This window comes from Haliaeetus albicilla, chromosome 26 (assembly GCF_947461875.1).
Source record: "Haliaeetus albicilla chromosome 26, bHalAlb1.1, whole genome shotgun sequence".
In the NCBI taxonomy this organism is placed as follows: Eukaryota; Metazoa; Chordata; class Aves; order Accipitriformes; family Accipitridae; genus Haliaeetus; species Haliaeetus albicilla.
This window is the reverse complement of record NC_091508.1, coordinates 3,404,950-3,431,726: the sequence shown is the minus strand read 5'-3', so window position 1 is coordinate 3,431,726 and position 26,777 is coordinate 3,404,950. Positions and strand designations below refer to the sequence as shown.

The window sequence follows — 26,777 nt, the reverse complement described above, 5'->3', positions numbered from 1 at the left end:
CCTGTTCAGGCTGGGTGGACGGAGGTATGGGAGGGCTTGCGTTGGGCTGGAGGAGGGGGTGCTGCTCTGTACCTTATTAAGCGGTGCCGGCGTGGGGGGGGGGTTTGCACCGGACCGGGGGGGGTTGCATGGGGTTGGGGGGAGACATGCGCTCCGTCTTACAGCTCGGTCCTCCACCGGTAGAGTGCGTGTGCGCTCCCGGCGCGGGGATCCCGTCCTCTCTAGGGAGAGCTTCCGGGGCGCTCTATGGCACGGGCCCGCCGGCCCGGTCGCCCCCGCGGAAGCGTCCCGGCAGCCATGTTGCCTGCGAGGGGAAGTGGCGGCCCGGAGCCCCGCTAAGATGGTGGAGAGGAGTCGTCGGGGGGTGTAGGGGTCCCCCCACCCCCTCGACCCCGGGCCCATGGAGCAGCTATAAGGGTGAGCCCGCCGCGGGAAGCCGGAGCTCGGGGGCGTAGCGCTCCGGTACCGAGCAGGCCGGACCGGGGGAAGCGGGGAGGGTGGCGGGGACCGGGGTGAAGGCGGCTGAGGAGCCAAGAGCGAGGTGCGGTGGGGGATCCGGAGGTCCCCGGGCGCGCAGGTTCGGCAGAAAGCTGCCCGTTCTCGCCCCCCGGCTGGGCCCGCGGTGGCGGCGGGGAAGGGGCCTGGGGGAGCGGGAGCCTCGCAGCCGGCCTGTGACACCGAGGGGTTGCGGGTGCGCCTTTACAGCCAGAGGAGCGGTGGCTGGGTCCTGCCTTGAAAGCGTTTCTGCTTGCAAGCTACCTTCGTGGGCAGAAAAAAAGCCCCTACCCATAAAAATCAAGTGTCAAACCCGAGATGCAGACCTTCCCGTTTGACTGAAGTCGTGTGTCAGTAGCGTCATCCCGCTGCCTGCAGCAGTGCTGTGCACCGTTCGCTTAGTTGTGTTGGGAGCACAGCAAGGTGTCTGTCTTCATAAAGTCATGGCCTGAGAGCTGTCATTCAGAAACATGCTTCCAAACTTTAAGTATTACTCTTAAGTCTTTTTCCTGCTGAACACTTTTTACGGATATCTTACTGTTGTCTGACAGCTTACAGTTTGCAGTTAGCCGGTGCTTATACCATCTGTTCCAGTAATAAAAGGAGATGCAACAAGTGTTTCTGCATTATTGCATATTTTCCAGAGCACACTTTTTGCTTTCTAATCTTTTGGATACTTAGTGGTTATGGGCAGCATTTGGAGTAAAATTTTCAGAGCAATGCGATATGACCTGACTACAGCAGAGAGCCGACTGGGACTGTTTGTTGCCATGTGTCATCTTTTACACCATGATTTTAACCTTAAATGCTGCCATGCTTTTCCAGGGCAAAACACTGCCAGAGGCTGCGCAGTTTAATGGTTGGAAGTAGCTGCTCTAAGTGCGATATTAACAACAAGGAAGTATTTTCAGGGAGGGATTAATAACTCAAAGATCAGATGTGTAATGTTTCTCACTTATTAACCAGATAGACTTTAAAAGATGATCCCTAGTTTCTAGGCTAATCAGTTCTGACACATCCTGCCTGGGGTAGTGCAGAATTTAGAGATGTAACGCTCACTGGGTTAAAAAGAGCTGAAATAAACCTACAACTATCCAAGACTTAAATGTGACAGAAGCAGAGTTTGATAGATGCAAATTATGAACTTTTAGAGAAGATAACAAGTGAGATTGAAAGGGCCACTGAAAGATGAACACAGTGCTGTTTTAAGAACTTTGAGTTGTTTTTGCTCTGGTTATCTGTTCACTTAATGCTCTCCAGCAGCACCAAGCTACTGTGTTGCCAGCGTAGGTGGCCCTGCTCTAAGCAGGGCAGTGTCGACTGTTTCTGCCAGGTAGGTCAGGTGCCAAGCAGCGCCCTGCATTCCATGTATTGCTAGGAGACTGCACAGGAAATGTGCTGATGAAAAAGGGTTAAAATTCATATCCCTAGGGCCTGCTTCTTCAGAATTGTACTGTGGACTTTGTGTGGCAAACAAACGTGTAATAGGACTTTGAGTGAATGCCTATATATTTAGCAACTGTTAGGAGTAGAGCGAAAGCACCTAGATGTTCAGCAATATGCATACTCACAAGTGAAACATCACGCAGCTAGTCCTGCTGAAGATGTGATTAAAATAAGGGCTTTTCTCATTTTTCACTGCTGCAAAAAATAGTTATTAGAACTTATGAGTCAAACTGAAGCTAAAGTACTTGGCTCAATGCTAAGAAGAAAGAAACTGTTCTGTGGCAGGAACAGTCATTACAGTCACTTCAGGGTATTATATAGCCTTTACCTGGTGAAGAAGCTTGTTTTCATGATCTAACTACTTCTTGCTCCATGGTTGAATGCATTAAAATAGTGACATTGATTTGACATTCCTTTAAGGAAGTATCCACTGTTGGGAAAAGCAACCCCGAGAAAAGCCCAATTTCATCTGTTAAACTAGAGGTAAATGGAAACAAGGGTGTGTGTGGTGGGGTGGAAGTGCTGCCCCATTCTGGACATCACCAGCAACAAATCCTGTCAGCGGCAGCTGATGTGGGGAGATTTGCAGAGCAATTTGCCAGTGTGCCTTTTTTAATTGCAACGATCAGCATTGTTTTTCCTCCTGCTTAACGTGTTTAGCAATAAAAAGAGCATTGCATAACATTTGTATTTGTTAACTACTAACATTTGTCAAAGGTTGGCTAATTTTGGTGTGTTATTGGCAGACCTTTGGGGAGCAGCACACAGTTCACAGCAGATGCATCATGTCAGCAACAAAACTCATGTCAGGTGGATTTCAGAATTAAAATGTTTTTTTGTATTAGAAGATCTGGATTTTACTCCAGAACAGTTGCCAAAAAGGAGCTCTTTAAATTCAGTGTTTCAGCTAAATATTAAAAATAGTAGCCCTGCCTTTTGTTGCCATCAGTAATACATTAAAGGACTTTTCCTTAGTGAAATCGGGCTTTTCTCTGGATCCTTTTCCTGGGAGATGATATTTTTCCTGATTGAATGCCAATTCAATATCAAAGCAATGAATTAGAGCACTTAACTGAGCACAGGACAGCAAAAATTGAAGTCAAGCAGTCTATAAAGTGTGAAATCTGTTAAATCATGTAATTCACAGCCCAGTTTTCTCTCCTCCTGCTGCCACTTCCCAGCCAGAAGCCCCTAAATAACCAGCCAACACTTGCAAGGTCTCATGGAGTAACATGGTGACAAGGCACCGCTTGTTGGGAGGTGGCAGGGGAAGGGCAACTTTGCTGTTTCCTTGGCTGGCATTGTGCAGCTCTCAAAGGACATGTATGAACTTTTTGGGAACACAGTGATGTGATCAGGTGAAATGTGTGGCCCAGAGAAAGGCAGAAGCACTGTGACAGCATTGATGGAGATAAGGATGCAGTAAGGCATGGTGTGCAGGGAGGAGTAACGTTGCTGTCGCAGGCCAGGTGAGAGAGGTGGACAGAAGGACTTCCAGGCATGAAAACTCACAGGGACTCACACTGATAGGGACAAACCTAATTAGCTCTGACTCAATTGTCAGATTAGTGCTTGTTTAAAGTCTCCCCTCCAGGGCTGCTCTCTGCATGATACTGTACATGAGACTGCAAGCTTGTTTTCAGTAGAAATTTTGCTTTATTTGAAAGCATGAAAAAGGATGATACTGAGAACAAGACTTAAATGTCAGACCTTAACCCACTGTTGAAGTGAGCCATTACAGAGTCCACAGATATACCGAACAATAATACCTAGTTTACACTCCCTGCTGTGTTTTCACTTTGCACAGAAGCTAGAAACGGTATTCTTTCCTTAAAAGAAGACTTTAAAACAAAAAAAAATGAACTTGAATTATAACTTTAGCTTCAACTTTTTAGACACTGCTTTCAAGAAAAGTCTGGGCACCCTATGCTTGCACTCCCTTCTGGGTCTGTTAAGATCTTTTGTCTCAAGCCTCTCCTTCTGCAAGCATCAAAAGCTGTGGTCTAGTGTGGTTTTGATCTCTTAAGAGAAGGAACTTTTACTCACAAAACAGACAGACGACTTGTTCCTGTAGTGTGTCTGACCATATAAAGTGTTCAAGTGGAAAAAATGGTTAGTTCATGACTCCTTTGTGATTCATGGTTTCCTCCGAGTCATTACTCTGGTCCAGTGTCATTTTCTTACATATATAGCTCTAAAGCTATAGAGGGGATAGTTTAGACACTTCCAGGGTTGTGAGGTAAACTATTTTGCATAAAATAGGTAGGAAAAAATAGAGTTGCAGGGGAAAGTTAAATAGGGCACACTGAGCAAGAAGCTTCTTAGTTCTCTAGGAATTTCTACCATTTGTGTTTCTGGCCAGCCTGCGTACAGAGGATGGTAACATAAGTGAGATTTTCTGTCTTGGCAGGACAGTGACTGGTGGCTGCCTCCATAAATCTTGTGGGTATCTGCAGCCTAGACATGTTTTAGAGCCTGCATGCTTGGGAAGACAGCATTCAGTAATCCCGAGATTAATTTCTGATTAAAGGGAGTATTACTAAGAATCAGGCTTACTAAAAATACAATTTATCTGTAAAGTCTGGAAGCAAGGCACTAACTTGCCGGCCTTTCTCTAATAAGCTCAGTATTGAAACAGTTGAAGTGATCTTTTTAGTTGATTGTCTTAACCCAGGGGTAGCAGAGTCCCTTTCCAGGAATGCAGGGTGGAGAGGAAATCCACTGCTTTCTCTCGTTTTGGCTGTTTTTCACACCACCTCTAGCTCTTATCAGAAGCTGATGTGTTTAGCAACTCCCTGTCCTGATTAAATGAGTTGGAGGCAGGAGCGGTTTTTGAAAGAGCGACTCAGAGCCCGGAGCATCAGCAGGACCCGGAGCCCAGCCAGGCGTGGCAGAGCTCCTGGGGAGGCTTCACTTGAGCACCCTCGGGCTGCTGGAGTTGCTCTCCTGCACAAGGACCCGCAGACTCTCCTTGGCAGGAGCAGAGGCACTGGTGGCAGCGACTGGCCCATCCTAGTGATACTCCTTGTATCAGAGAAGTTCAAGGTTGGTAAGTTTATCTGCAGCTAGTACAAAGTACAGCTCAGCTTGTAAAGCGTAAAGGATCCTATGGGTAGTTTGTGTTGCAATGTGCTTGGCACTATCAGTTAGAAACCTTAGTTAAAATTTAAGACGCTGATAACATGGAAGTGATTTTAGCTGTTAAAAGTCACTTTTTTGAGTTACTACCTAGATCTGGTCACTATCAATGTTATTTACCAAACTTGAACATTTTATATGCTTTAATCAAGCTTTCCTAAATATTTAGAGAAGTGTTTGATCTTTGGAAATGATTTTATTCCTGATAGTGCCTTAGTTCTTATAGTGTTACATTTCTCTGAAGGATCAGAAGCCTCTAACAAAGTCATTTTAAGTCCCTTTTAATAGATGGGGAAGGGGAGGGATAGGGGTTCAATGGTTATCAGTGGTCTGTAACTTGAATTGGTGCTAAAGCTCATTTCTGTTATTGCTGCGGTTTCTGCACTGTCTGCAAGATAGATAGATGTTCAGTCTGTTTTGTCTACATCTAAAATGTTTGGTTACATTCCTCAGGCATAAGTCTGGTTATTTTGCTAGTATTCACTTTTTAACATAGCTAATCATACTGGCTCACATTCTGTATAACTGATGCAGTAATAACAAATTAATTTACTATATCTGGAGAATTCTGTGAAATAATTTAGCTATTGCTTTGAAAGTGTTCAGCCTCATATTTCAAAATCTAATTAAACTACTGCATGGGTTAAAAGTTGACACTTCTTCCAGATTCCACACAGTAAAAACTTTCCCAAAGCTGCATGTATGTAGGCAAATTCAGGGGCCACTCTTTTTAGCTCATCTCATGCTCTAGCCTTAAGGTTAGCAAAATGACAGTTGCAGGGCTTGTTTCAGTATTGCCTGCAGAAGTGCAACCAGATTCACATTGAAATGGAGATTTCATTGTAACTAGGTCCAGGGACACACAAGAGTTTTACAGGTATGTTGGTCTGAGCTTCAGTGCTGAGACTAAGAGCTCAAGACTTAAGTTCCTTCTCCAGCAGGGTCAAGTTACTTTTTTTCAGTGGCTAGGTAGTTTACATCATCTGTTCTCTTTAAATATAAAGAGGATTTCAAACCTGTTGTGTGAGGTAGTTTAAATTGGATTGTGCTGTGAACGCGAGTCATTACAGACCATTCTGCATACGAAGCTGTGCTCTTTGGGTGGATACTGAAACTGATAGGGCTTGACAAATTCAAATAGCTGCAGGACTTCCCCTTTTGTTCCTTTCCAGGAAAGGATCATTTCACCTGCTCACCCAGTAATGCTGTTAAAACTGTTAATTTATAGCCTGCATCTAGTCATTTGGGATGAAGGCTGGAGCAGCTGTAGCAGGTTTTCAGCTTGTAGAAGCAGGTGGGGAATGTGTTAATCTTTGCCATCAGCACCAGCTACTCCTTTTGGGCAATCAGGGGTGGGGGGTTGCTGTCTTGTGGAGATTTCCATTGTGGTTGATTGTGACTCAGCCTCTATTTCCCCACCTCTGACTCAAGAATTTCACAATGTTAAGAGTTTGCCAGTGGCCTGATGGAGACTGGCAGTTCCCTTGAGCTGGCAGGTCCCCAAGTTCCTCACCATGTTGTGCCATTCTTAGAGACAGGCAGAGTCAACGCATCCTCAGTGCCACAGCAGATCTGTCCCAGCTCTCACATGGTTGGTTGTCAGGCAGTGGGCAGCTGGATGCAGCTTGGGTAGGACAGAGCAGGTGAGGGGCACTAACATTATACAGCAGTCATTTAAGATATGCATGCAGGGCTAATTTTAAACACTGGTTTCCTGAAGCTTCTAAGAAGTGGAAGTGGTTAAACTCGAGACCAGGTTTCTAAGCGTAACTGGTACATGAACCTTCTCATTTATAGGTTTGTGCTAGAAACAGCTAATCACTGCCACAATGACATCTTCAAGCTCTGCCCAGCATCCAGCAGCTGAGAATGCCTGCAGAGTCACACTCGGACAAGTTAACCAGGTAATTATCTCTCCCACTTACCTTTTCTGCTTTCTCCTCACTAAAGCAGTGATTTCTTCCATCAAATCAAAGCTCTCCAAGTACAGGTAAGAAAGAAGAATTTAGCCTAATGGAGTAGGGCTTTTATCCTGAGGAGTTGTGTTAGCTTTCACTAACAGATCAATTATTTATGAACATTTTAAAGGGGGAGGAGGGGGAAAAAAACCACAGTTAAACACTGCCATACAAGAAATTGTACAATACATATTTTTGTGCTGGGCATGTGCTTGAAGTATTCCACATACAGTGTTCTTCCTAGTGCTGGACTCTTTGTGACAGTTGTATCGGAGCTTTGTTAACCTTGTATGCTGAACTTTGTCTAGTCAGTAATGCATCACCATGCCCTTTTTTGGAGTCAGCTTAGGTAAGTATTGAACATGTAGTACTCCCATTATCGACTATTTCTAGAGTGTCCCTGGAACAAAAGGTAGTTGTAAGCTGTGAGCCAAAGCCAACATGGCAGGCGTGTGATTTGAGTATGGCTCAATACTATCCAGTGAGAGATTGACATCCAGTCAGAGAAGAGACATTTGCAAACAGGAACAGTAGAAATCTGATCTAAAAATCGGAAACGTTTCTCCAAGACAATTTCCAGAGCAAATTCATTGTGAAAAGCATCTCCACAATATGAGGGGATGTGGCAGAAGTGGAAATAAGCTGATGGGAAGATGAGAGCACCTCCCACTTGAGGCTTAATTTAGAAGCTTTGAAATGTAGCCAAGTCCTGTGCAGAATTGATGTATATGCTTATTTATTCAATTGACTTTGCATGAAAAAAATAAGTGAATAGGCTCTGATATTAGCAGCAGAATATTGATTGTCAACACTCAGTGTCCTAGGCAGCATGGAATAAACACTTCCATTTTGGCTGAACTGTAGTAGCTAAGGGCCCATTTTAAAATGATCAAGCTAACTAGGTTGCTTCTTTAATCAGAAAGAGATGTATAAGAAGTTACTTCAAATCCATTTGAGAGTGGTCATTAGAGAAATGAATGCATGCAAACACATAATGTCATCTTATTAAAAATCATGTGCTGATACAAGCACTGATTTGAGTAGTGCTGAGCTTCTTCCTAGTGAAAAAGCTGTTCTTGGGAAAGAAACTTGGGGCTGGACACAACCTGTTCTGTTTGAGCTTGAAAATGCATTTAACAAACATCATAATGAGCAAACAGGCAGACCAGACAGATTCACAGAGGAGATGAATTTTTTTACAATATTAGAAAATAGTGAAACAAATACCTTGCCAAGATGCTGTCTGGTAGCTGAGTTGACAAATTACATTCATGACAAGCAACCAAAACCTGCTCTCCTTACCCTGTGCAGGAAAATGGTGCTGCAGCTCAGACAGTCTCTTGAGGAAACGTTGCAGGGCTGCAAGCAGGCTCTACTTCTTAGGAAAGAAAGGGGATATTGCAATTGCATTTATATAGGCAGAAAGCAGGGGTGGGTATGAGACACAGGTGAACCCACCTAACATTGATAGGTGGAGGCCTTTACTAGCTAGCACGGATTACATGCCTTGAGAGGATAAGCCTTGTCAAAGTGTAGAGGAAACAGCATGAATATTGTGTGCTGAGCTGTACTAGCATCTGATAGATGAGAATAGAAGAAGAGACTCGGTGTGGGAAACACGTGCATTAGTATACAATATTGTACACAATTGTGTAGCATTCAGAGAACAGTGAAGGCTTTCTGGCATTTTTAGGGAAAACAGGGTGTCAGATCATGTGGTGGCACTCCCCTAGGAATTGTTAAAATTCTTGTGGAATAGATGAAGTGGCAAAGTGGGGGAGAAGTAGCTATTTAAAACTTGCTGCTGTTTTATATAGCATCATCTGTCTCATCTGGTACTCAAAGCTGCTTGGGTGTGTGGGTGAAACCTAAAGGGGTTGTGGAGCAGTTGCATCGTTCCCAGGGTGCTTTATATTTTATATAATAAAGATTTTGGTTGATGACTAAGATCCACAGAAAATACAGGTTCTGATCCTTGGTGTTAATTAACCACACCTTGTGTTTAATGCAGTCTTTTTATTGTGTGCCTGTTCACGGATCCTAATAAATATATACTTCCTAAGGTCTCTACAGGGCAGGCGGGATTTGTTCACTGCACTAATTGAGAAAATTCAGGCATGCTGCTCTTGAAGTGGCAACCTGAATGCACCATCATTACTCCTAAATATATGACTCAGTACATTTGGTTAGTCACTGCCTAGGACTCCATACCAAGGGTCTGAGTTTCCAATTTTCCCTCACAGGATGAATGACATCAAAGTTAATGGGACAATGTGAGTGATTAAAGCTTTTAGAGCTGGCTGCCCACATTCCTTGGCTTTTTTTGTCTTGCACTTGAGTCAGAATGATTGTGCTGATTTCCAGTCCTTCTAACTTCTTTTTAGGCATTTGTCCATGCAGATTACTTGTAAAAAAGAATACCAGCCTTCAGCAGGTTAGCCTGAGGCAAGCCATGTATCCCCACGACCTCCAACTCATACCATGGTTGTCAGCTCTGTGCTTGGTGTGAGTCTTAACACGAGGTGACTTGGGCAACTTGATACACAGGCGTACATGCCAGGGTGACATGCTTTCTCTCAGCAGGCGACTGCTTCTTGCCATTCAAACAAAACTCTGTGCTTTGTGTTTCAGGTGCGACCCAAACTGCCGCTTCTGAAGATTCTGCAGGCTGCAGGCGCCCAAGGTGAAACCTTCACACTGAAGGAGGTGGGCTCACTTTCTAGGCACTGAAACTATGCCTGTCCCTGGTTGTTTGGGAGATGGCTCTTTGTGGGGAAGGGGTGGGACTGGCTATGAATTTTTCCGTACTTCAAAACCCTGTCTGCCAAACAGGGATACCTGACCCTCAGGGCTGTTGTGATTTGATTGATCATAAATTGTCTTGAGAGCCCCCGGAAGAATTGGAATAGGAGTGTGAAATATTAAAGAAAATTATTTATCCTGGAAAATCAGGAACGTCTGTAGAGAAAGGAGAGATGCAATAGCCACATTCCTGAGAGAGTGTAGGAGATTCTGTTCAATTGTCTTGCTCTCTGCTCAGTGCATGAAAGCCTTAAAAATTGGATTCCAGTTGATATTTTTCTTTTAACTTTCCTTTGAAATGGCTTGTCAGCTAAACCTAAGAGACCCTGTGAATTCATTTATTTTAAGATTAAAATGCAATATGTGTACAAGATTAAAAAAATGACACTGACTGTGATTTACAAGAGTATCCTGTCTGCAAAGAATTAAATGCAGTGGTTTTTCATTATGAATGTGTCAAATATTCCTGCAGAGCCCTGTGACTTATTTTAAACACTTATGCATTTAAATAACTTATTTAGCTTCTAAAAATTTTTGCAAAAACAAATTGAATGGTTTAAATGGGGATAGTTGAGTATTAAATGCAGGTTACTTGTATAGATCAACATTTTAACTCAGCTAAGTCAGTTTTTTCTGCAGCAAATGGAGTACTGTTAGCAACTTTTTGGTGACCCTATCATTCAAGAGGGTCACTCTCATGGGTAATGGGAGGTGAAACCAGCGTATACTGTGCGTAATGTACTTTGCTTTCTCCTCTTGCACTCTGGATTCCTCGCTGTAGCTGGCAGTGTCCCCTAGCTCTCGGAGGATGTTTCCTCCCCGTCCTTCTTTGTGATACTAATGCACTTATTTGTGCATCTTGCAAACTGTGTCCTGAGGGACAGCACTGTAAATGTGGTTATTCTTTAGTAGTAGTTTATTCTATCAGTTGGGGATACCTTCTGCCTCCTCCACACCTATTTCCTTCTCTTCTATACTCTGAGTTGAATAGCAGCACTCTCCATCTGCAGCTCTCACTGAGGGACACTGCCCAGATAAAGGTGTTATCACCCATGTTGTGTTTTATTTTAACATGGGATAGCAGAGTGACTGCTCTTTGTCCATCTTCGACTCAGTTTTCTTTGTTGTCAAGGGTTAATAGTTAAAAACCTTACAGCAATATGGTAAAGCATAACTCTCCATTGGTTGGGAGGCATGGACGAATTGCAGATATGCATAAAAAGCAGGTACTATTTGACTCACACTATATAGGGTATCAGGAGGCAGGTATCATAAACTAAAGCAAATTTCCAGGGCCTTTGGTGGTTTGGTTTCAGTTGCTGATATGGCTAATGGTATGTCATGTATCCACAGGTTATGCATTACCTGGGACAGTATATAATGGTGAGGCAGCTATATGACAAAAGACAGCAGCACATGGTCTATTGTGGAGGAGATCAGCTGGGAGAACTGCTGGGACTGGAAAGCTTCTCTGTAAAAGATCCAAGGTAGGAAAAAGTCTCCTTTAACATCTGTTGTATTATAGAAGTTGCTGAGACAGGAGACTTGGTGTCACTGTTTCTGTTCACTGTTGCATACACCTCTGAATAGCAAGTGCCCTGCTCAGTGGCTTGTTGGTAATGCATCTGCTGTGTTTGAGTTGAACTCCTTTGTTCTGAAGAGCCAGTTCTGAATGGTCCAGGCAGTGAGCTGCTTGAGGTAACATCTTTTCCCCTTTTTATTTCTGCATCTTCTCAGGCCCTTGGTCTCACACTTAACCAAAAATCTGCATCCTTCAGTTAAGTTCTGAGCTAGACTTCTCTGTAGCAAGCATTTAGGAGTGGCAAAAAAACCCCACTGCAGTTTCCAGTGTCTGGCTAATAAAAGAGAATTTCTGTCCCTGGTTTAAAAGGGTAATGCTGTTTGGTTTTGTGAGTATACTCAGCTGTCATCTTCTTTCCCACAGCCCAGTCTATGACATGTTGAAACGGAACCTGACTTCTGCTGCAATGGCAGGTAGGTTTGTTACAGTATGGGCAAGTATATTCAATATAGTGTTGATGTAACTTGGGTAAGTAATGATATTCAGAAAAGAGAAATGTTTCTGAAGTTGGAACAAACGGCTAATGAAGGCTTTGACAAGACAATCTCTTTGAGTATGTGTCTTTTCTGTGTGTCCACCATCAGTAGCTGTGATATGAAATCAGTTGAGTAACGTGGCTGCCTATAACCAATGGCCAAACCTCGGAGCAGCAGACACACTCTGTCTGGAATCACGCTGACAGAGCTAAATACTATAGATGTACAAATCAACGTGGCTGAAGTATCCCATCCAAATTGTTATTGATTTCTCAGTCTTTTCTCGATTTCATAGCATGCTGTGATTTCTCGCTCTCACCTCATTTTATACTTTCATAGTCTTGAGACTGAATGTAAGAGTGCTGGAAACCCAGCCTAGTTCTGCAAGCCAAAGAGGTCTGGACTTTAATTGAACACTTGAACCTTTAAAGGTCACTGTTACTTTCCCAGCTCATAAGAGAAATCAAATCCATCTACATCAAAAGTCCTTCAGACATAAATTAAAATTTATTCTTAAATTAATCTCAGCTGATGGCTTCCTTGCAGCCAGTTCCCATTGTATGGCTGCTAATCTCCATTTGAAAAAAAACTTCTGATGAAACTACAAGTGTGTAAATGATGAGGGAGCTGCACCCGGAGAGTTGTGGAGTCTTGTGCTGCACTTCCTGGGGTCTCTAAGCAGATACATAAAAGCTTGTGCAAATTTAGAAACTGAGAAAACATGGCCCTAAACTGCTTAATACTCTGCTTTGAGCCATGTACTGGTGCCTCTGAGGTCCCCCTCCTTTCTCTATTTATGTAGAAGAAACTTCCTAAGTGGACTGTTGTCTGAACACGTTACCCACAGAATAACTGTGTGAGTGCTGTTTCCCTTGCTGGAGATGCCCTGGCCTCTTCTCTATAGGCAGTGTATGTGGAGAGCAAAGGATCCCAGCAAAACACTCTCTGCTCTGCTGCCCTGTCCCCTTCTACTTGGTGTGCACGTGTGGCTGGGTGTGTGTGTGTATGGTCCGGTCATGGTGTAACTATTTTTAAACCTGCCAAAGGAAATACTGTTCCTTTAGGGAGATGATCACTGAGTTATACCACCGTGTCTGCTTGTGTATGTGTGTGACTATAAAACGAAACAAGCTTGGCAGACCAGACCTTTGACAAATACATAGGAAGGATGGCTCTAGGTATTGTTCATAGCAACAGAGGAATAACTAGAAGTGCCATAGGTCTTAAAGAGGTCTTCATGTTTCATGTTTTGTAATAGCTGCTTGTATTCATTAGCCAAATCAATGCTTATCAGCACATCATTTTGCAGATTATCTCAGCCACTTCTTTTAAGTACACTTGTAGAAAGAAAAGTGACTGCAGTATATCTTGATAATAAAGACTAAGCTCTTACATAATGCTCTTTATCAGATGGTGTCCTTGCTTGGCTAGCTTTCACGCTAAGTGTGACCCTTACGAGGCGTGTTTAGGAATACCTCACTTTAAGGGCATTTTGTATAGTATATGTTGGCTTCAAAAAAGGAAGCCTTCCAATAAGTGGAGTACCTTTCACACAGTGTTTAAGGCTAGTTTGCATTATTTATAAAGTGTTAGAAGGGTAAGTCTTCACCTCTTCTAATGCCCCTGCAGAGGCAAAGCAATTATGGATGAGCCAATTGGCTTCTGTTTTCCTTCAAGTATTAAATAGTCACTGACTGCAGAAGCTGTAGGGTGGTGGCAGGGAAGAAAGGAAAGCTGAACTAATGCATGGAAGGCAAAGAATATGAGATAGAGCCATGCCATTTTGTGGTCCTGTTTTGGTCCATTTTATGGACCACTTTGTGGTCCACTTCTCTGTCTATAGTAGCAATTTTCAGTGTCTTAATATCAGTGCCATGATTCATGGTGTGAATTGGACTATTCATGTCTGCCTGGCATTCAGCAGGGAAGTTTTTTGCTAAATTTGAAAGCAGAGCAAGCAGGAGCCATCCTTGCATCTTTTTTTCTCTAGCAAGTGATTCTGTTTAAAGGGTAGACTTCCTAAGTGCAGCTCTGCTATTATATAGAAAGATTTCTCTTAATTTGATTGTTCTTGCTACTTAGGTTGGCCTTTTTAATTAACTCTTGGGGCCAGCATAATCATCTGGATTAAACTGTGTTACGGATGTGTACACAGTTACCCAGGAAAGAGCTTGCTGTGCATGGAATTTCCCCTTCTTTAGTCTAGTCATTGTTCTTCATGCCCACACCCTTTAAGAAAGGTGTTTTTCCCGTCTCAGCCTAATGAAAGAGATGGTGTCCTCAGGTATTTATGAAAATCTTACTCTTCTCTGTTCACCTTCAGCATGGATCTGATCCAGCCTTCAAGTGAGAGTCCTCATGCTCTGCTATTGCTCTGGGTTTCTGCCTCCATGATGACCTCTTGTGTAAAGGACCTAGAGCTTGCGATGACAGGACAGCCTGTAGGAAAAAGAGTAGTTTTTCACATTGGGAAGAAGGTTTTTACATGCTGTGAGGTTTCATCAAGCTTCATCTCCAAGGAGGCACAGACTCTGTATTCCATAAGCAGACACTTCGATGTGTACCTAGCAAAGCCTAGGGAATACTGGAGTAAAGCCTCTGTAGGAAACAGCCAGCTCTCTTAAGGAACAAAGGGCTCTTTTTCTCTTAAAGGGTTACTTAGAGGTCTGCCAAGCCTGGCTCGTTGGTTGCTTGCTGAAGACCCTCTGTGTTGTGAGAATGGTTATTACCAGGGAAGGTTTTTTCTTTTGTTTTACCTGCCATCTAGATGCTGCACAGAATCTCGCAAAGGAACAGAGCGTCGATAAGCCAAGCCAAGACCAGCTGAAGGTAAACCCACTGCCTGGTGGTTTCTTTTGTTGTACAGAGTGCCCCTTCTCTGTACCTGTGCATGGTGGACTGCCAGAACTTTGTGCTGCTTGGCTGCCAGGTCCTCACCTTCCTGAAAAGTTCTTGGAGTCCACAGAGCAGGGACAGAGTGACCCTTCTCTGTTCTCTTCATAACAGAGTACCAGTCTCTGAGCGCGTTTCTCTGGGGTGTAGCACTTCTAGTCCTCAGTTCCTCCAGCGTGCTCTGTATTTTCATGCCTTTCCCCCCTCTCTCCCATCCCCTCTCTGAGTAGGAATTGCCAAATAATTAAGCTTTCTAAAATGTGTGAACAAGTTTTGTGTTTAGTAGGATTGTTTTCAGAAGCTTTCAGGCAGAATCTGAAACCTAGGAAAAATCTTTGCACATTCAGACTTGTTTCCAGGTATATTTGGGGGTTAAGGTAGTCTGATCTGGGAGGTGTCTGTTCACATTGGGGCCAGAGAGTCACAAAGATCACAGTATTACTGCATTAAAGATGGCAACTTTTGGACTTTTGCCAATTTTAAGATTTTTCCTGGGTTACAAGTGTATCGTTTGTGCTCATTACAGATTCATTAGCCTTCTTAAAGGGTTAATAGTGTGTAGTTTTTGTTCAGAAACTTTTATTTCTCTTCATAGCTTTTTGGTCTTGTACTGCAGCTGGTGACTTGGAATGGAAGTGCTACATCCCCTTGTCCCTATAAGCTCTGATGGACTAACATCTGTTTTTTCCTTCATGCAGTTTAGCCGGCAAGAAGGTTCTGACACTGGCATCATGGAGGGTGAAAACAATGCTTCTGCTTTGTCTACCTCGGAGCAAAAATGTGAGAATTATGAAGGTGAGTGCCAGCTTTTCTGCAGTAACTCAATGTGTACAAGCTCTTCTGCTCCTTCTCTAGTGTGACACGTTGAGCTCTGCATCAGCAAAATGCTGGAGGAGGGTGTTGGGAGACTAATAAAAACGTGTTGTGGAATATAATCTTTAAAAATCATCGTTTTATGCTAAAGATTGAGAGAACTGCAAATGTTCGCCAAAGGTATTTTATGATAGACGTGTTTTCTAGCTTGGATATTTGGTCTCATAAATAAACAAACACTTTGAATAAAATGGCAGGTTAAGCCCCAAAAGCACATCTATCACTAAACAATACTATGAAAAATCTTACAGACCTTGCTGAAGGGTATTTTAAATGCTGAAATTACACTTTGTATCTATTTATCTTCCCAAGGGACTCTCTCCTCTGATTACATAGAACACAGCCTGAGCCGTCTGCAGTCATTACCTGCAAACCAATCAGGGAACTGAATAACAACGGAATTTTTTTTCTATCCAGCTTAAGTGTAATACAGCTCCTTCATATTTAGACATTTCCTTTGTTTTAATGTCTGGGGATTTCTTGCTGGTTCACTCATATGGATTTCTGATGTTATGGAAGCAATTTTCCTGTTTTTCTACTTTCTATTCTCACGTCGTTCTCATATCAAGGAACCTAATTTGTAAAACCAAATCTTCTCCGCAAGTGTGGGTATTTCCAGATCAAATGAGAGTGGTAGATATTTTCCTGGCTGCATGTACAAAAGAGGTAGAAACAGTCCTTGCGTGTGCCTTTGAAACTTTTGGCACTGAAGAGAGATAGATTCAAGGTTATCTTGAAATTCAGACTGCTGAATTTAGGATCATAGACTAAACTGCACGGGCTAAGAAGAAGGCTGAAGCATGGGGTTATGGAGAATGGATTCTTACCTGCCTGCTTCCTATTTTGAGCCTGGTTTCAGAATTCAGGAGCTCCCATCACTGGAAATTTGAACTAAATTCAAACCAGTTCTTTCTGCATCTTAAGTCACTTAAGAAATCTACTCAGTGTTGACTTGGTTAGAGCTCTAAATAAGTGTTCGTGTTTCTGTATAGAGTCTTAAAAGTAAGGTAAAGCTAAAGAGAACCTGTACTGTTATAGAGACACTGGGAACACTGGGATGTTCCTCTGTCCTCTGATGGCTGTGCAGTGACTATTTTGTCAGGTTCACTTGGGTAGATATATGAGTACAGATGTGTGGCAGATCTAACATCCCAGTATGCTCATACAAACCCCAAAGCTCTTAGCAGTAACTGGCTGTAAGAAGGAGCAAGAAAGATTTCTAAAATTGGATGGGGCCAAATTTTTCTCTGCTAGTCTCTTAAATAATGTAGGTGTGGCATGACTTAGATTCTACTTGGCTCTTACAGACAAAGACTTAATAGAAAACCTCTCTAAAAGCAAGAAGCCTAAACTGGACCTAGTGTTTGAGGAATGGGATGTAGCTGGTCTTCCATGGTGGTTTTTAGGCAACCTCAGAAGCAATTACAAGTCCAGAAGTAATGGATCAACAGATATTCAGACTAACCAGGTGTGTAGACGTTTTAAATAGGTGCACTGTATTCTCTTCCTCTCCTCTTTTGGGTTCCAAGTAAATAAAATATTCTTGTTCTTTCCCCTTCCCACTCCAGGATTTTCAGCCTCTCCCTTGTGTGTTCCTGTCCCAGCCTTTCACATCAGGTGGTTGGTTACCTTTAGTGTTCTTAAATAAACTAGGCACTCTCTGAAGGCTGTGTTCAGCCATTGGAGGTCCTTCTGCACTCCAGAGCATTGGTTGCATTTCAGGAGTTGCCCCTCTTCTGGGTTGAAAGTTGTTACACGGTGCAGATGGCTGTAGCGTGGTGGCCAGCTGCTGTATGGCCAGCTAGCAAGGGGAGTGAGCATAGTGCTGCTTGCAAAAAGGGGTCTCTGTGAGAGTAGTGAGCTACCCCTTTCTCTCCCAGGGGTGACTGGAGAAGCTGCCCAGGGCTGAGCAGGCTGCTAGTGAGGAAGAGGGGAAAGGCATTTGCTGTGGTGATGGCTGCGGTGCTGGTACTCCTGCTGCTGGTAACCTGAGCTCTAAGTGGTCTCTCCTGTTTCTTTTCCAACAGGACATAGACACTGCCGTTGTTTCAGATACTACTGATGACTTGTGGTTCCTCAACGAATGCCCGTCGGATCAGAGCAGTGCTGCAGTCAAGGTGGAAACGGTTGACTGCGAGGAAGTGAAAGAAGGTGGCAAAAAGGTACCTCTTCAAACAGCCACAGTGCGTGTGTTCCACAGGTTGGCCTTGTTTAATTGATCTCACGGTGCTGTGCTGATTTTGGAGGAGCTAGATCTATAACCATCCAGAGTTTAAACTGTGTTTAGAAAAGGCTGTCATGATTCCACATATGGGGTGATGGCTTTCCTGTGTGGTCAGTCTACTTGGGTTTTGGTTTAAATACATGTATTTTCAATAATCTAAAATTAATTGAAACTCTAGCAGCAACTTTACTATACCTGCAAGACTAATAAATGAAAAGACTTGAAGAGGAAAATCTCAGTTTATGTTGTGTTAGCATTCAGTGTAAGATAGGCTGGCCTGAGTCTGCTAGCTGAGGTGCTAGTGAGATTGGTCACAGGTAACTAATCAAATGAGTGTTAAAAGGATTGAGTTCATGACTTCTTCCATGGAAATTAGTAGGATCACTCAGGTGTGTGTATGTTTGTATTTGTATGATTCTTATGTGCATCAGAGAGAGGTATGAATTGACCACCAGCAAATACGACTGTAAACTAGCCCAGCAACAGTTATCAACATTCTGGAATAGATAACTGTACATAAAATGGCTTTTCATTCACTTATAGAAATGACATAATTATCATGGCAATTATATAGTCAGTTTAGTTTTGGTGTACAGTGCCAGGCACATCATAAGTAGAGTTTATTGCGCCCTCTAACAACATTTCCACTCTTTCCAGGTGACCGAAGATGCATGTTTGCATGACTTTGAGGATTCTCAATGCTTAAGTGATGACACAGATACAGAAGCTGCTTCTGAGGTAGGCATCCTTTAGGTCAGCGTTCCTTGCTTGGAGTGTGCTCCATCCTAGCTGTAGTTGGAAAAACTCGTCCTACAGCTGCTACTGGTTGTGGTAGGAGAAGCCGATTCTTGTATGGGTTTCAAAGGCCAAAAAAAGCAAAAAATCAAGCCAAAAAGGCTTTTTTGTAACCTGTGTGAAGAAATGTAGAGAAATTGGCTTGACCTGGTCTGGTTTGTTTTGGATAGGGCTCTGTTAAATTCTAAACTGGATAGGCATTGAGCACTGGCAACCCCTGAATGCTCTGACCTACCCAGTTCAAAGACACCAAGTGTCTCTCCCACCACAGAGCAGTTCTGGAACTTATGTAGTTTCAGCCACTTTTTGTGGCAATGTGAGGGAATTTATATGTGCTCTAGCTAAGAGGGGGTTTTTTTGACTAGGAGATTAGGCTGCTTGTTTCCACATTATTCGTCCCTTTTGTACCAGGGTAATGTAGTGTCAGCATGGGCAGCTGCTGGCTTTTTACTAATGATGTAACTTGTCCCTTCACACACCCGGGAAGTGAATGAAGATTAGGCCCTCAGTTTCCAGCATGGTCAGTCTTAATGCTATATGAAGTTAGTATTAACAATATCCATGCATGTTTTAATTAGGTTAATTCTGATGTCCTCTGAAAGGAAATCTGGAGTATAGTGCTTGGCAGAGATTGAGAAATCTAAAGCAGGCACTTTGTTATCACCAAAGTGAAGTGCGCATACTCAAAAAAAGCTTGTTAGTGGAAATTTCTGTGTCAAGATCAGGGTTCCACTGAGTCTTTGGTGTCCAGGCCAGCTCTGAAGCTGTCACTTGTTTTGTGGTAGTCTCTGGGATGAGAAGAGTATCCACTTCTCAACTTGCTCCATTTTTCTGAGATACTTGTATGGCCTTCGTCAGGAGGAGAGCCTGCGTACCTGCTGCTGTAATGTCTTTGCCCTTGCAGTGACTCTCTAAGGACAGACCACAGCTCTTCACCTGTTTAAATAAAAAAAAAAAACAAGATGGAAAGAGAGAATAAGCAGTAATTACTGGGTTGTCACCCCTCCCCACTACCCCATTCCTCTTCCAAATTCCCTCATGATAGATACTGAGGGACATCAAATTTGTGTTCTTTCATCTGTGCTTTTTTTCCTCCCAGTCCTGCAGGCTGCCTTTTGAGGTTTTGTTGTAAGTCAGCAAAAGTGTATCATGATCCTCTTTGCAGCTGATGGCACCAAAATTTTTTAGCATCATTTTCTAGGCTGTGCATGCTTGACAAATTAGGATGTCCCTGTCATTGGACAGCTGAATTATAGTTCTGAACTTTGGCAGCTCTTGCCCTTGCTATGTGGGGTAATCAAGTAAGCTGCTATTAGTTGTGCAGATTCAACAGATGCTAAGTGATTAGTGAGTCTGGGAAATATATTCCTGACTGATTGCAGGAGCTCTACCCTTGAATTTAGAGTGAGATACTGAAAAATTCAATGAACTGCACAGCTTGAGAACATTGTATTCTTCCAGAGTGCTGAAGGCTGGAAGGAAGGAAGGACAGATTTTAATGCTTAAGAGATCTGCATCTGTAGAATGCACAGGGGTAGTCAAATTCTCTTTAGGCTTTCTGAGGTGCTGATGATCAAACTAGCAATCATGCATTCGCAAACTTATACTTGGTAATAAATGTCCTTTTTTGGTGAAGCTTCTTTGCTGCATTTCCTATGTAGTGGAAACAAGTCGTACGTAAGAATACACTAACTTGCTGCTGTTTTTGTCTGCCTCAATCATTCCTCAGGACTGCTGGCAATGCACCAAATGCAAGAAATTTAACTCTCCAGGCAAACGGTACTGTTACCGCTGCTGGGCCTTACGGAAAGACTGGTACTCAGATTGTCCCAAACTGGCTCATTCTCTTTCTCTGTCCAACATTGATGCTATGCAGAACAAAAATAATGATGAAGGGATAGATGTCCCGGACTGCCGAAGGACTATTTCTGCTCCAGTTGGCCAACCCAAAGACCTGTACATGGTAGAAAACAAATCATGTGTAGATCCCTGCAGCTCTATTGAGTCTTTGGATTTGGCACGAGAGTGTGAAAGCAAGGAGTCTCTGTTGCATTTCACTGAGCGTAAAAAGGAGGAAGAAATACAGTCCTTAGAGAGTATAAAAAAATTACTGAACCCTTGCTTCTTATGCCATCACAGACCACGGGATGGGAATATTGTCCATGGAAGGACTGCTCACCTTGTGGCCTGTTTCAAGTGTGCAAAGATGCTGAAGAAAAAGAGATCACCTTGCCCAGTGTGCAGGAAAGAGATTGAGATGGTGATCAGGATCTTTATGGGGTAGTTGTGCCAGTGTAGGCCTTCTCCACCAAAAGATAGCACACGGGTTTTTTTGCACTCACACAAACCCTAACTTCAGAGCTCGGCCAGTGAATACCAAAGAATTTAGATTCAATCTGACCAAGAATACTGAGGAATCCTCTGCATTAAATGAAGCATCATCCACTTTTCGATGTCCATTTAAATTAAAGCCCCTAGGGAGCAGGGAGTGACTGGCACATTGGTATCAATGCCCCAGCTTTAAAATTGTCTAAATCTTCTAATTTCAGCTCAGTGGTGTCACTAGGATTCTCTGTTCTGACAACTGGTCCTTGAAGAAAATGAGTTTTGGAAAGAGTTATACTTTGGCTGTTGGAGCATTGTTCTCCAGTAAGTCAAACCCTGTGCAATGCCTTTTAAGGGGGAGTCTGCATCTGAGATACATATATGCAGGGATGGGAAAGGAGGTGGGAGGGAAGGGTAGACCAAGGTGTTTGCAATTTAGATAAGCCATTTCTCCAAGGATCAGTTTGCCTGAGGGCAGTGAGAAGTAAATAACCTGGTTTCTGATTTTTTTGTTTGTTTGTTTAACGTAGGTTTGTTAGATAAGGTGAAGGTCCTCTTGCTCCCAGACTTGAAATAAGTCCTCCCAAACGTTTAATCTGTAGCTATCTCAGGTCACATGGCAAAAGAATAGGGAGTTATACTTTGCTTTGTTATTGGAGCTTTTAATTTTTAGTGATTCTTTTTTTCATTTAAATACAGTTCTATGTCCTCTTGCATAGCTCTGTTGAAGCCTGTCCAATGCTAGCTCAGAATCTGGTCTGCCAGCTGTATTAAATTATAACAGCTCTGTGCATGTTTTGGGATGTTCTCATAGCTCTGTGCTTACAGCACCATTGCAGCTTCTACCTGCCTCATCTCATCAGGCCAGTCTAGATAGAAGATGCTCATTTTAGAGTGCAGTGTGGCTTTAACAACAGGATATGGGCCATTGAGGGGAAAAAAAATAATTCCTGTAAAGCACCAGTTGCAGCTGGTTAGTCTATGGGCTGTGCGTGGTGTTAGTTTTTTTAATTTTTCTCCACTGATTTTCTTTCCCTGTCATTTCATGCTTCAGATCTGTTTGCAGCATTTACGTTGTCCTTCAGAGCTATGCATGGTTGCTCTATGGGCTGTTAAAAAACAACTCAGCTAGAACTTGCAGTTTAAAAATGTCTAGCCCTTTTCTGAGCTTATATCCTAGAGTATGCTCAGATCTTCCTCAGCCTTCCTGTTCTCCAGGACTTTGGAGGGCCTGCATCATGCAACAGTAGCTATAGTGCCTTCACCTTTCAGGTATACAGGCATCTGAATTCAGTACAGTGTGTAGAATAAACCCGGTTTTGTCATCTTCTCTATAATTCCCTCTCTAATCTAGGAAGTACACCTGAAGACAAAAAAAGAGAAGATAGCGCTCATACCTTGGTGCTTCTCTAGGCTGTTTCCACCTTGTTTTCCACACTCCTTGTGCTGGTCCAGCTACAGCAGGTCAGGCATGCAGTGGAAGGCCCCAGAACCTGCCCAGTAGAAGGTCCCAGCAAACTGCGATGTCAAAGTTGTTGTTTCTCTGCAAAGATATCAGAGTAGGTGCTATATGCAGTCTCTGCCTACCACTGCCAAAAGACAGGTCCACTTTATATTTTGCATAGTATTGTGATTATTTCTATGTTGGCTATTATTTAGACTATTGTTGGCTGTTATTTACAGTTGTATTTGAAAAATCGGAGGATAACCGTCTGATGTTTTGGTGCACTATCTATAAGTCCATGGGAATCAATCCACATGGAGAAGCTGACTTACTGCTCCCTTAACTGAAGGGCTGTTAAATTGCTGGTGATGCACTTTAATCATGCTAAGATCAGCAGCGTTACCGCCTGGAATCACCAAAGGGAGTTCCTGCCAGTTAGTTTCTTCCCTTTTCAGGTAGTTTCTTTCCTTTTAAGGGTCTCGGGCTCAGCAGGGTGCGTTGTGGCACTTTGTGGCACTTCTGAATACTGTGAATTCCCCCTCATCCCGATTGCTTCTGAGAACTAAATGTTTTGCTAAAAAGCAGTTTTACTGAATTGTTCAGATCTGGCCGCACTGAAAAAATGTAATTTGTGTTGACCAAAAAAAAAAAGTCAGGAGAGTTTAAGTTCCAGTAATGGGGTTGAATATTGCTACCAAAATCCTACTGAGATCTGTATGCAGCTTCCATTATTAAATGAAAATTGTTGTCAGTGTGGCAGTTTGTGATAAAAAGCGAATCTGCAGGATAACTTTGAGTGTAACTATCTTTGTATCTGTGAATTCTTGTGCAGTATAACCATAGTGTTTACACATGCATTTGTCAAGTTCTTAATTCTTTTTAGCAGAAATAGTTAGTGGACATAAGGTATCACAATGTTACAGTTGATTTTCCTTCCCATAGAAGTATAAGCTATTGCAGTGCAAGCACCATGTGTGTAGCTGTAACTGTCCAGTTGTGGCTGAGGCTTGGGGGGGGGGGGGGGAGTTCTAGTGCAGGACAAGGCAAGAAGAATGTTTTACTGCTTTAACTTAAGTCTAAGTCTAAAGAAGTAGCAATTTACCAAGAACTGCTCTTCTGACACTTTGTAGGAAGTGCAGACTTGAGGTATGGGTTGAAGAACTAGCTCAGAGCACTCAGCTACAATACTTAACGTTGCAGTGCAGATGAGATATTGGCCAGGCGGTGTTATTACTTTCCTCTTCTACAGATGTGGCAGTTAATGTGGAGTCCTAATTCAGAAACCCATTTTTTGGAGGAGCTAAGCATTTACCTGAGATGGGTATGAACTCGGGTTCTCTGAATACGTTATTGGTGTCTCATAGTGGATGACAGTTCTTCTCTCTTACAGTGGTTTTAGTATGAAGTGCAATATGAGAGAAGAGGTCCTTGGTAATCTTTAGCAGTCATTGCTGCACATCTGTTAGAGGAAGTGTTGAGTGCAGCTGTCTTTCGATGCCCAGACTAAAAAAGTTTATCTGTTTCACTGCTTTTTTTCTTCAGTGACATTGGTTGCTGTTCCGCAGGAATCTGCTAAAGTCTCAAAGGCACAAGTGTACCTGTAGGTCAGGTTTCATTAGTAGATCCTTCTGCTTTTCCGCCAGAAGTTTTGGCACTAGTTATCCCCAGAACCAGCAGATTTCTTACTTTAGTGGGTATTTAAATACTGTATAGTGCCGTTCAGCACATTATAGTGCTCTGCAGTGTGAAACCATACGTATATGTTAACTCTCTGTATTGGCAGCCAGAGGTACAGACATTGCATTTACTCCTGAAAGTCTTTCCAGTTTAAGTGCCTCTTCTCAGTTACTCTCAGTGACTCTGTTTACTGACACACACAGCACATCAGCCTTTTCTTCAGCTCTCTCTTCAAAAATCTCAGCGTCCCTCCTCTGCTGAGATGTATTATCGAGCCAATTTAGCCTAAACAAAGCCGCTACATGAATTACAAAGATCCTTTGGAGCACCTCCCCAGAGTGGTTATTTCTTCTGAATGGTGGGTGTTGCCAAAGACAGCTATGAACTTTCTGCCTGTGCTGCGTATTTATTACGGTGCGTGACTGTGATGGAAACCATAATGCAGCTTGCCAGGGTCTGCTCCATCCTTCTGTATCCAACATAGATTGTATCTGATACCGAGAAGCTGTCCTTGCAGAGAAAAAAGTGGCTGTTGGACAAATGGAAGTGGAAATGGAGTGGAAACTGAGTGTCTCAAAACCCATCAGGGTAGCTTCCTTTTGCCTGCTCACACTCTGCCTGTTCTGAGCTTCATCTTCCAGTCCTGGAAGAAAAAACAAAATGGTCTCACTAGAGGCCTTCACTGACGTCTGACCGTTTTGGAAGATAACATGATTAAGTGATTGAAGGAAGAGCCGGGGCACTGGTCTCCATTCTGTCTGTCCATAACCTGAGCAAGGAACTCCTTGAGTCCTGTGCATGCTCTTCGGCCACCTGTACATTGGCAAGCAGCATCAGGATTCTTGAAAAGGAGATACTGTGAGGCCATTCTATCAAGAGCAAGAATGAGACCCACAAATGATATGGGGGTGATAAACTGTGTTTGGAACAGCTCTGGAAGCACAGATGACCTTTGGACAGCAGCTTTTCTGCTCTGGAAATCCTTCTTCAGTTATCTGTCCACAGTGACAGGAATTTCCCTTTGAAAACAGGTGAGACCCTGCTTGCGACTACACGGTAGTGTCTGCCCAGCAGAACAGTCACCTGCCACTAGCTGGGTTACACATCCCATCACCTTGCTCTCTGCACCTTATTATGATTAATACAGGCAGCTGTTGTGATTGCAGTCCTGTTTTTCTGTGCTATTTTACCCTGGCAATGTGCACTTGCTGCTCACACATCTGTGGGGATGTCCCATGCCTGCTGTGCTGAGCAGGTGCTTCAAGAAGATGCAGCCCACTGAACTCGGCAGTTATCTTCAGAATCTCCGACTCCTAGAAGGCATAATCACATCTGAGGATCAGTCTGAGAAGATACTTGAAGAAGGCAGGAACGTGTACCTCTGGCAAAGATAAAGACTTGCTGTTCTGGAAAGAGTGATTTCCTGCTGGATCTCCCCAGCACCCTTCCCTGCAGCCTGTTGTTCCCAGATATATTTTTCTTGTTTAGAAAAACTCCATGTCTCAACATACACCCACTCAGTCACTGCAGTAACAAGCAGGAGTGCTCGCTAAACAACATCTGTGTGTTTGCACTATTTAAAAAAAAGCCACGTATCGCAAAACTGATGACCTGTTTTTGTGTCCTGCGCATAATGAATTTAATTAAATTGAGTGCGTTCTATGATAACGTAGGTTTATTTTTTCATTTGTACTGCGTTTCGGGGAAAACCTTTCAAGTAAAGGCCTGTTACCAGCTAAGCAGCCTGTGATCTTCCTCTGTGTCTGTTTCCAGGGCGGGAGAGACCTCCCATCCCTCCCAGGATGGGTCTGCCTGGCAGTTGGGAGGGGAGGCTGTAGCATGAATGTATGCATTTGCAAAAGCCAGCAGGAATGGCAGCAGGGGAACAGCTTAGGCTTCATCTCCTGAGCCAGCTGAAAAAGTACTTGCTGTGTTGTTTTTAAGCTGGTTCCCCAGTTCCATTGCCACCAACAGCTGTAGCCACTCCAGGTTCCCAGGAGGTACAACCACCACATCATTTGCTTGTGGTAGTGCCAGGAGGTTACTTAGCCCTTCTCCAGCTGTTTTTAATGCTGTTTGTTTTGCATTTGGGATGGAAGCAGTCCTGGCAAAGGCAGCATGCAGCCCCTGCACCCCAGCGTGCGGAGCTCCCCGGGCAGGCGGCTCACTAGAGGGCACCCGCCGGCTGTGCATGGCACGGAGCAGGGATGCTGGCAGTTTCCTTGCAGCTCTCATCTCCTTGCCTCCAGGCTGTACAGACCCAGCATTTACAGCTGGCATAAATAGTTAGCGCTGAGGGATGCGAGTCCCATGGTTGGGGTTTGGCTTTCCTTATTTGCCTCTTGGTTTACGGTGCTGGTGGAGACCAGCGGGCTGCATGTAATCAGGAGGAAGACGTCTGAGCACGCTCTGCTTTTTTGTGCTGTAAACTAGCCCCACATATGCCCAGCAGTGATTTATCACTAGTTGCTTGCCAAGGATGAGATGCTGCTTCGTAATGAAGAGCATCTTGATTGCTTTGTAGGAAAACAATAAAACTCCACCTGTGGCATCAGAACAGGAGAACCAGAGCTGGTTCCCCCGTCGCTGACACGAGGATACTTGCTGGCAGAGGGCAGAGTTGGTTGTATTTATGCTCCTGCCCAGCTGC

At 43.5% G+C, this 26,777-nt stretch overlaps 1 protein-coding gene and 1 long non-coding RNA gene across 5 annotated transcripts; both read left to right on the top strand.

Annotated features, from left to right (window-relative positions):
• The first annotated feature begins 266 nt into the window (after positions 1-266).
• Positions 267-25,866, top strand: MDM4 (MDM4 regulator of p53). 4 transcript variants are annotated; one of them, XM_069772213.1, is made up of 11 exons: positions 267-417; positions 6,877-6,983; positions 9,669-9,743; positions 11,193-11,326; positions 11,785-11,834; positions 14,665-14,726; positions 15,488-15,584; positions 16,970-17,130; positions 17,690-17,824; positions 18,544-18,624; positions 20,411-25,866. In XM_069772213.1, exons 2-11 carry the CDS (start codon positions 6,909-6,911, stop codon positions 20,963-20,965), a joined length of 1,425 nt encoding a protein of 474 aa, XP_069628314.1. In that variant the 5' UTR covers positions 267-417; positions 6,877-6,908; the 3' UTR covers positions 20,966-25,866. The 4 variants fall into 4 exon arrangements, with proteins under 4 accessions (XP_069628314.1, XP_069628315.1, XP_009916026.1 ...); XM_069772214.1 differs by lacking the exon at positions 267-417 and adding an exon at positions 4,159-4,180; XM_009917724.2 differs by lacking the exon at positions 267-417 and adding an exon at positions 4,226-4,986.
• On the top strand, positions 18,631-20,388 carry LOC138682217 (uncharacterized). The gene is made up of 2 exons (XR_011322372.1): positions 18,631-19,377; positions 20,145-20,388. It is a non-coding gene; the product is annotated as an uncharacterized lncRNA (long non-coding RNA).
• Positions 25,867-26,777: the final 911 nt, after the last annotated feature.

What these genes read in the sequence shown, in the direction of transcription:
- MDM4 (XM_069772213.1), top strand. Translation starts at nt 6,909, where the DNA reads ATGACATCTTCAAGCTCTGCCCAGCATCCAGCAGCTGAGAATGCCTGC. An exon ending in TTCTCTGTAAAAGATCCAAG is followed by an intron (nt 11,327 to 11,784) that starts GTAGGAAAAAGT and finishes TCTTTCCCACAG; the next exon opens with CCCAGTCTATGACATGTTGA. An exon ending in CAGATATTCAGACTAACCAG is followed by an intron (nt 17,131 to 17,689) that starts GTGTGTAGACGT and finishes CTTTTCCAACAG; the next exon opens with GACATAGACACTGCCGTTGT.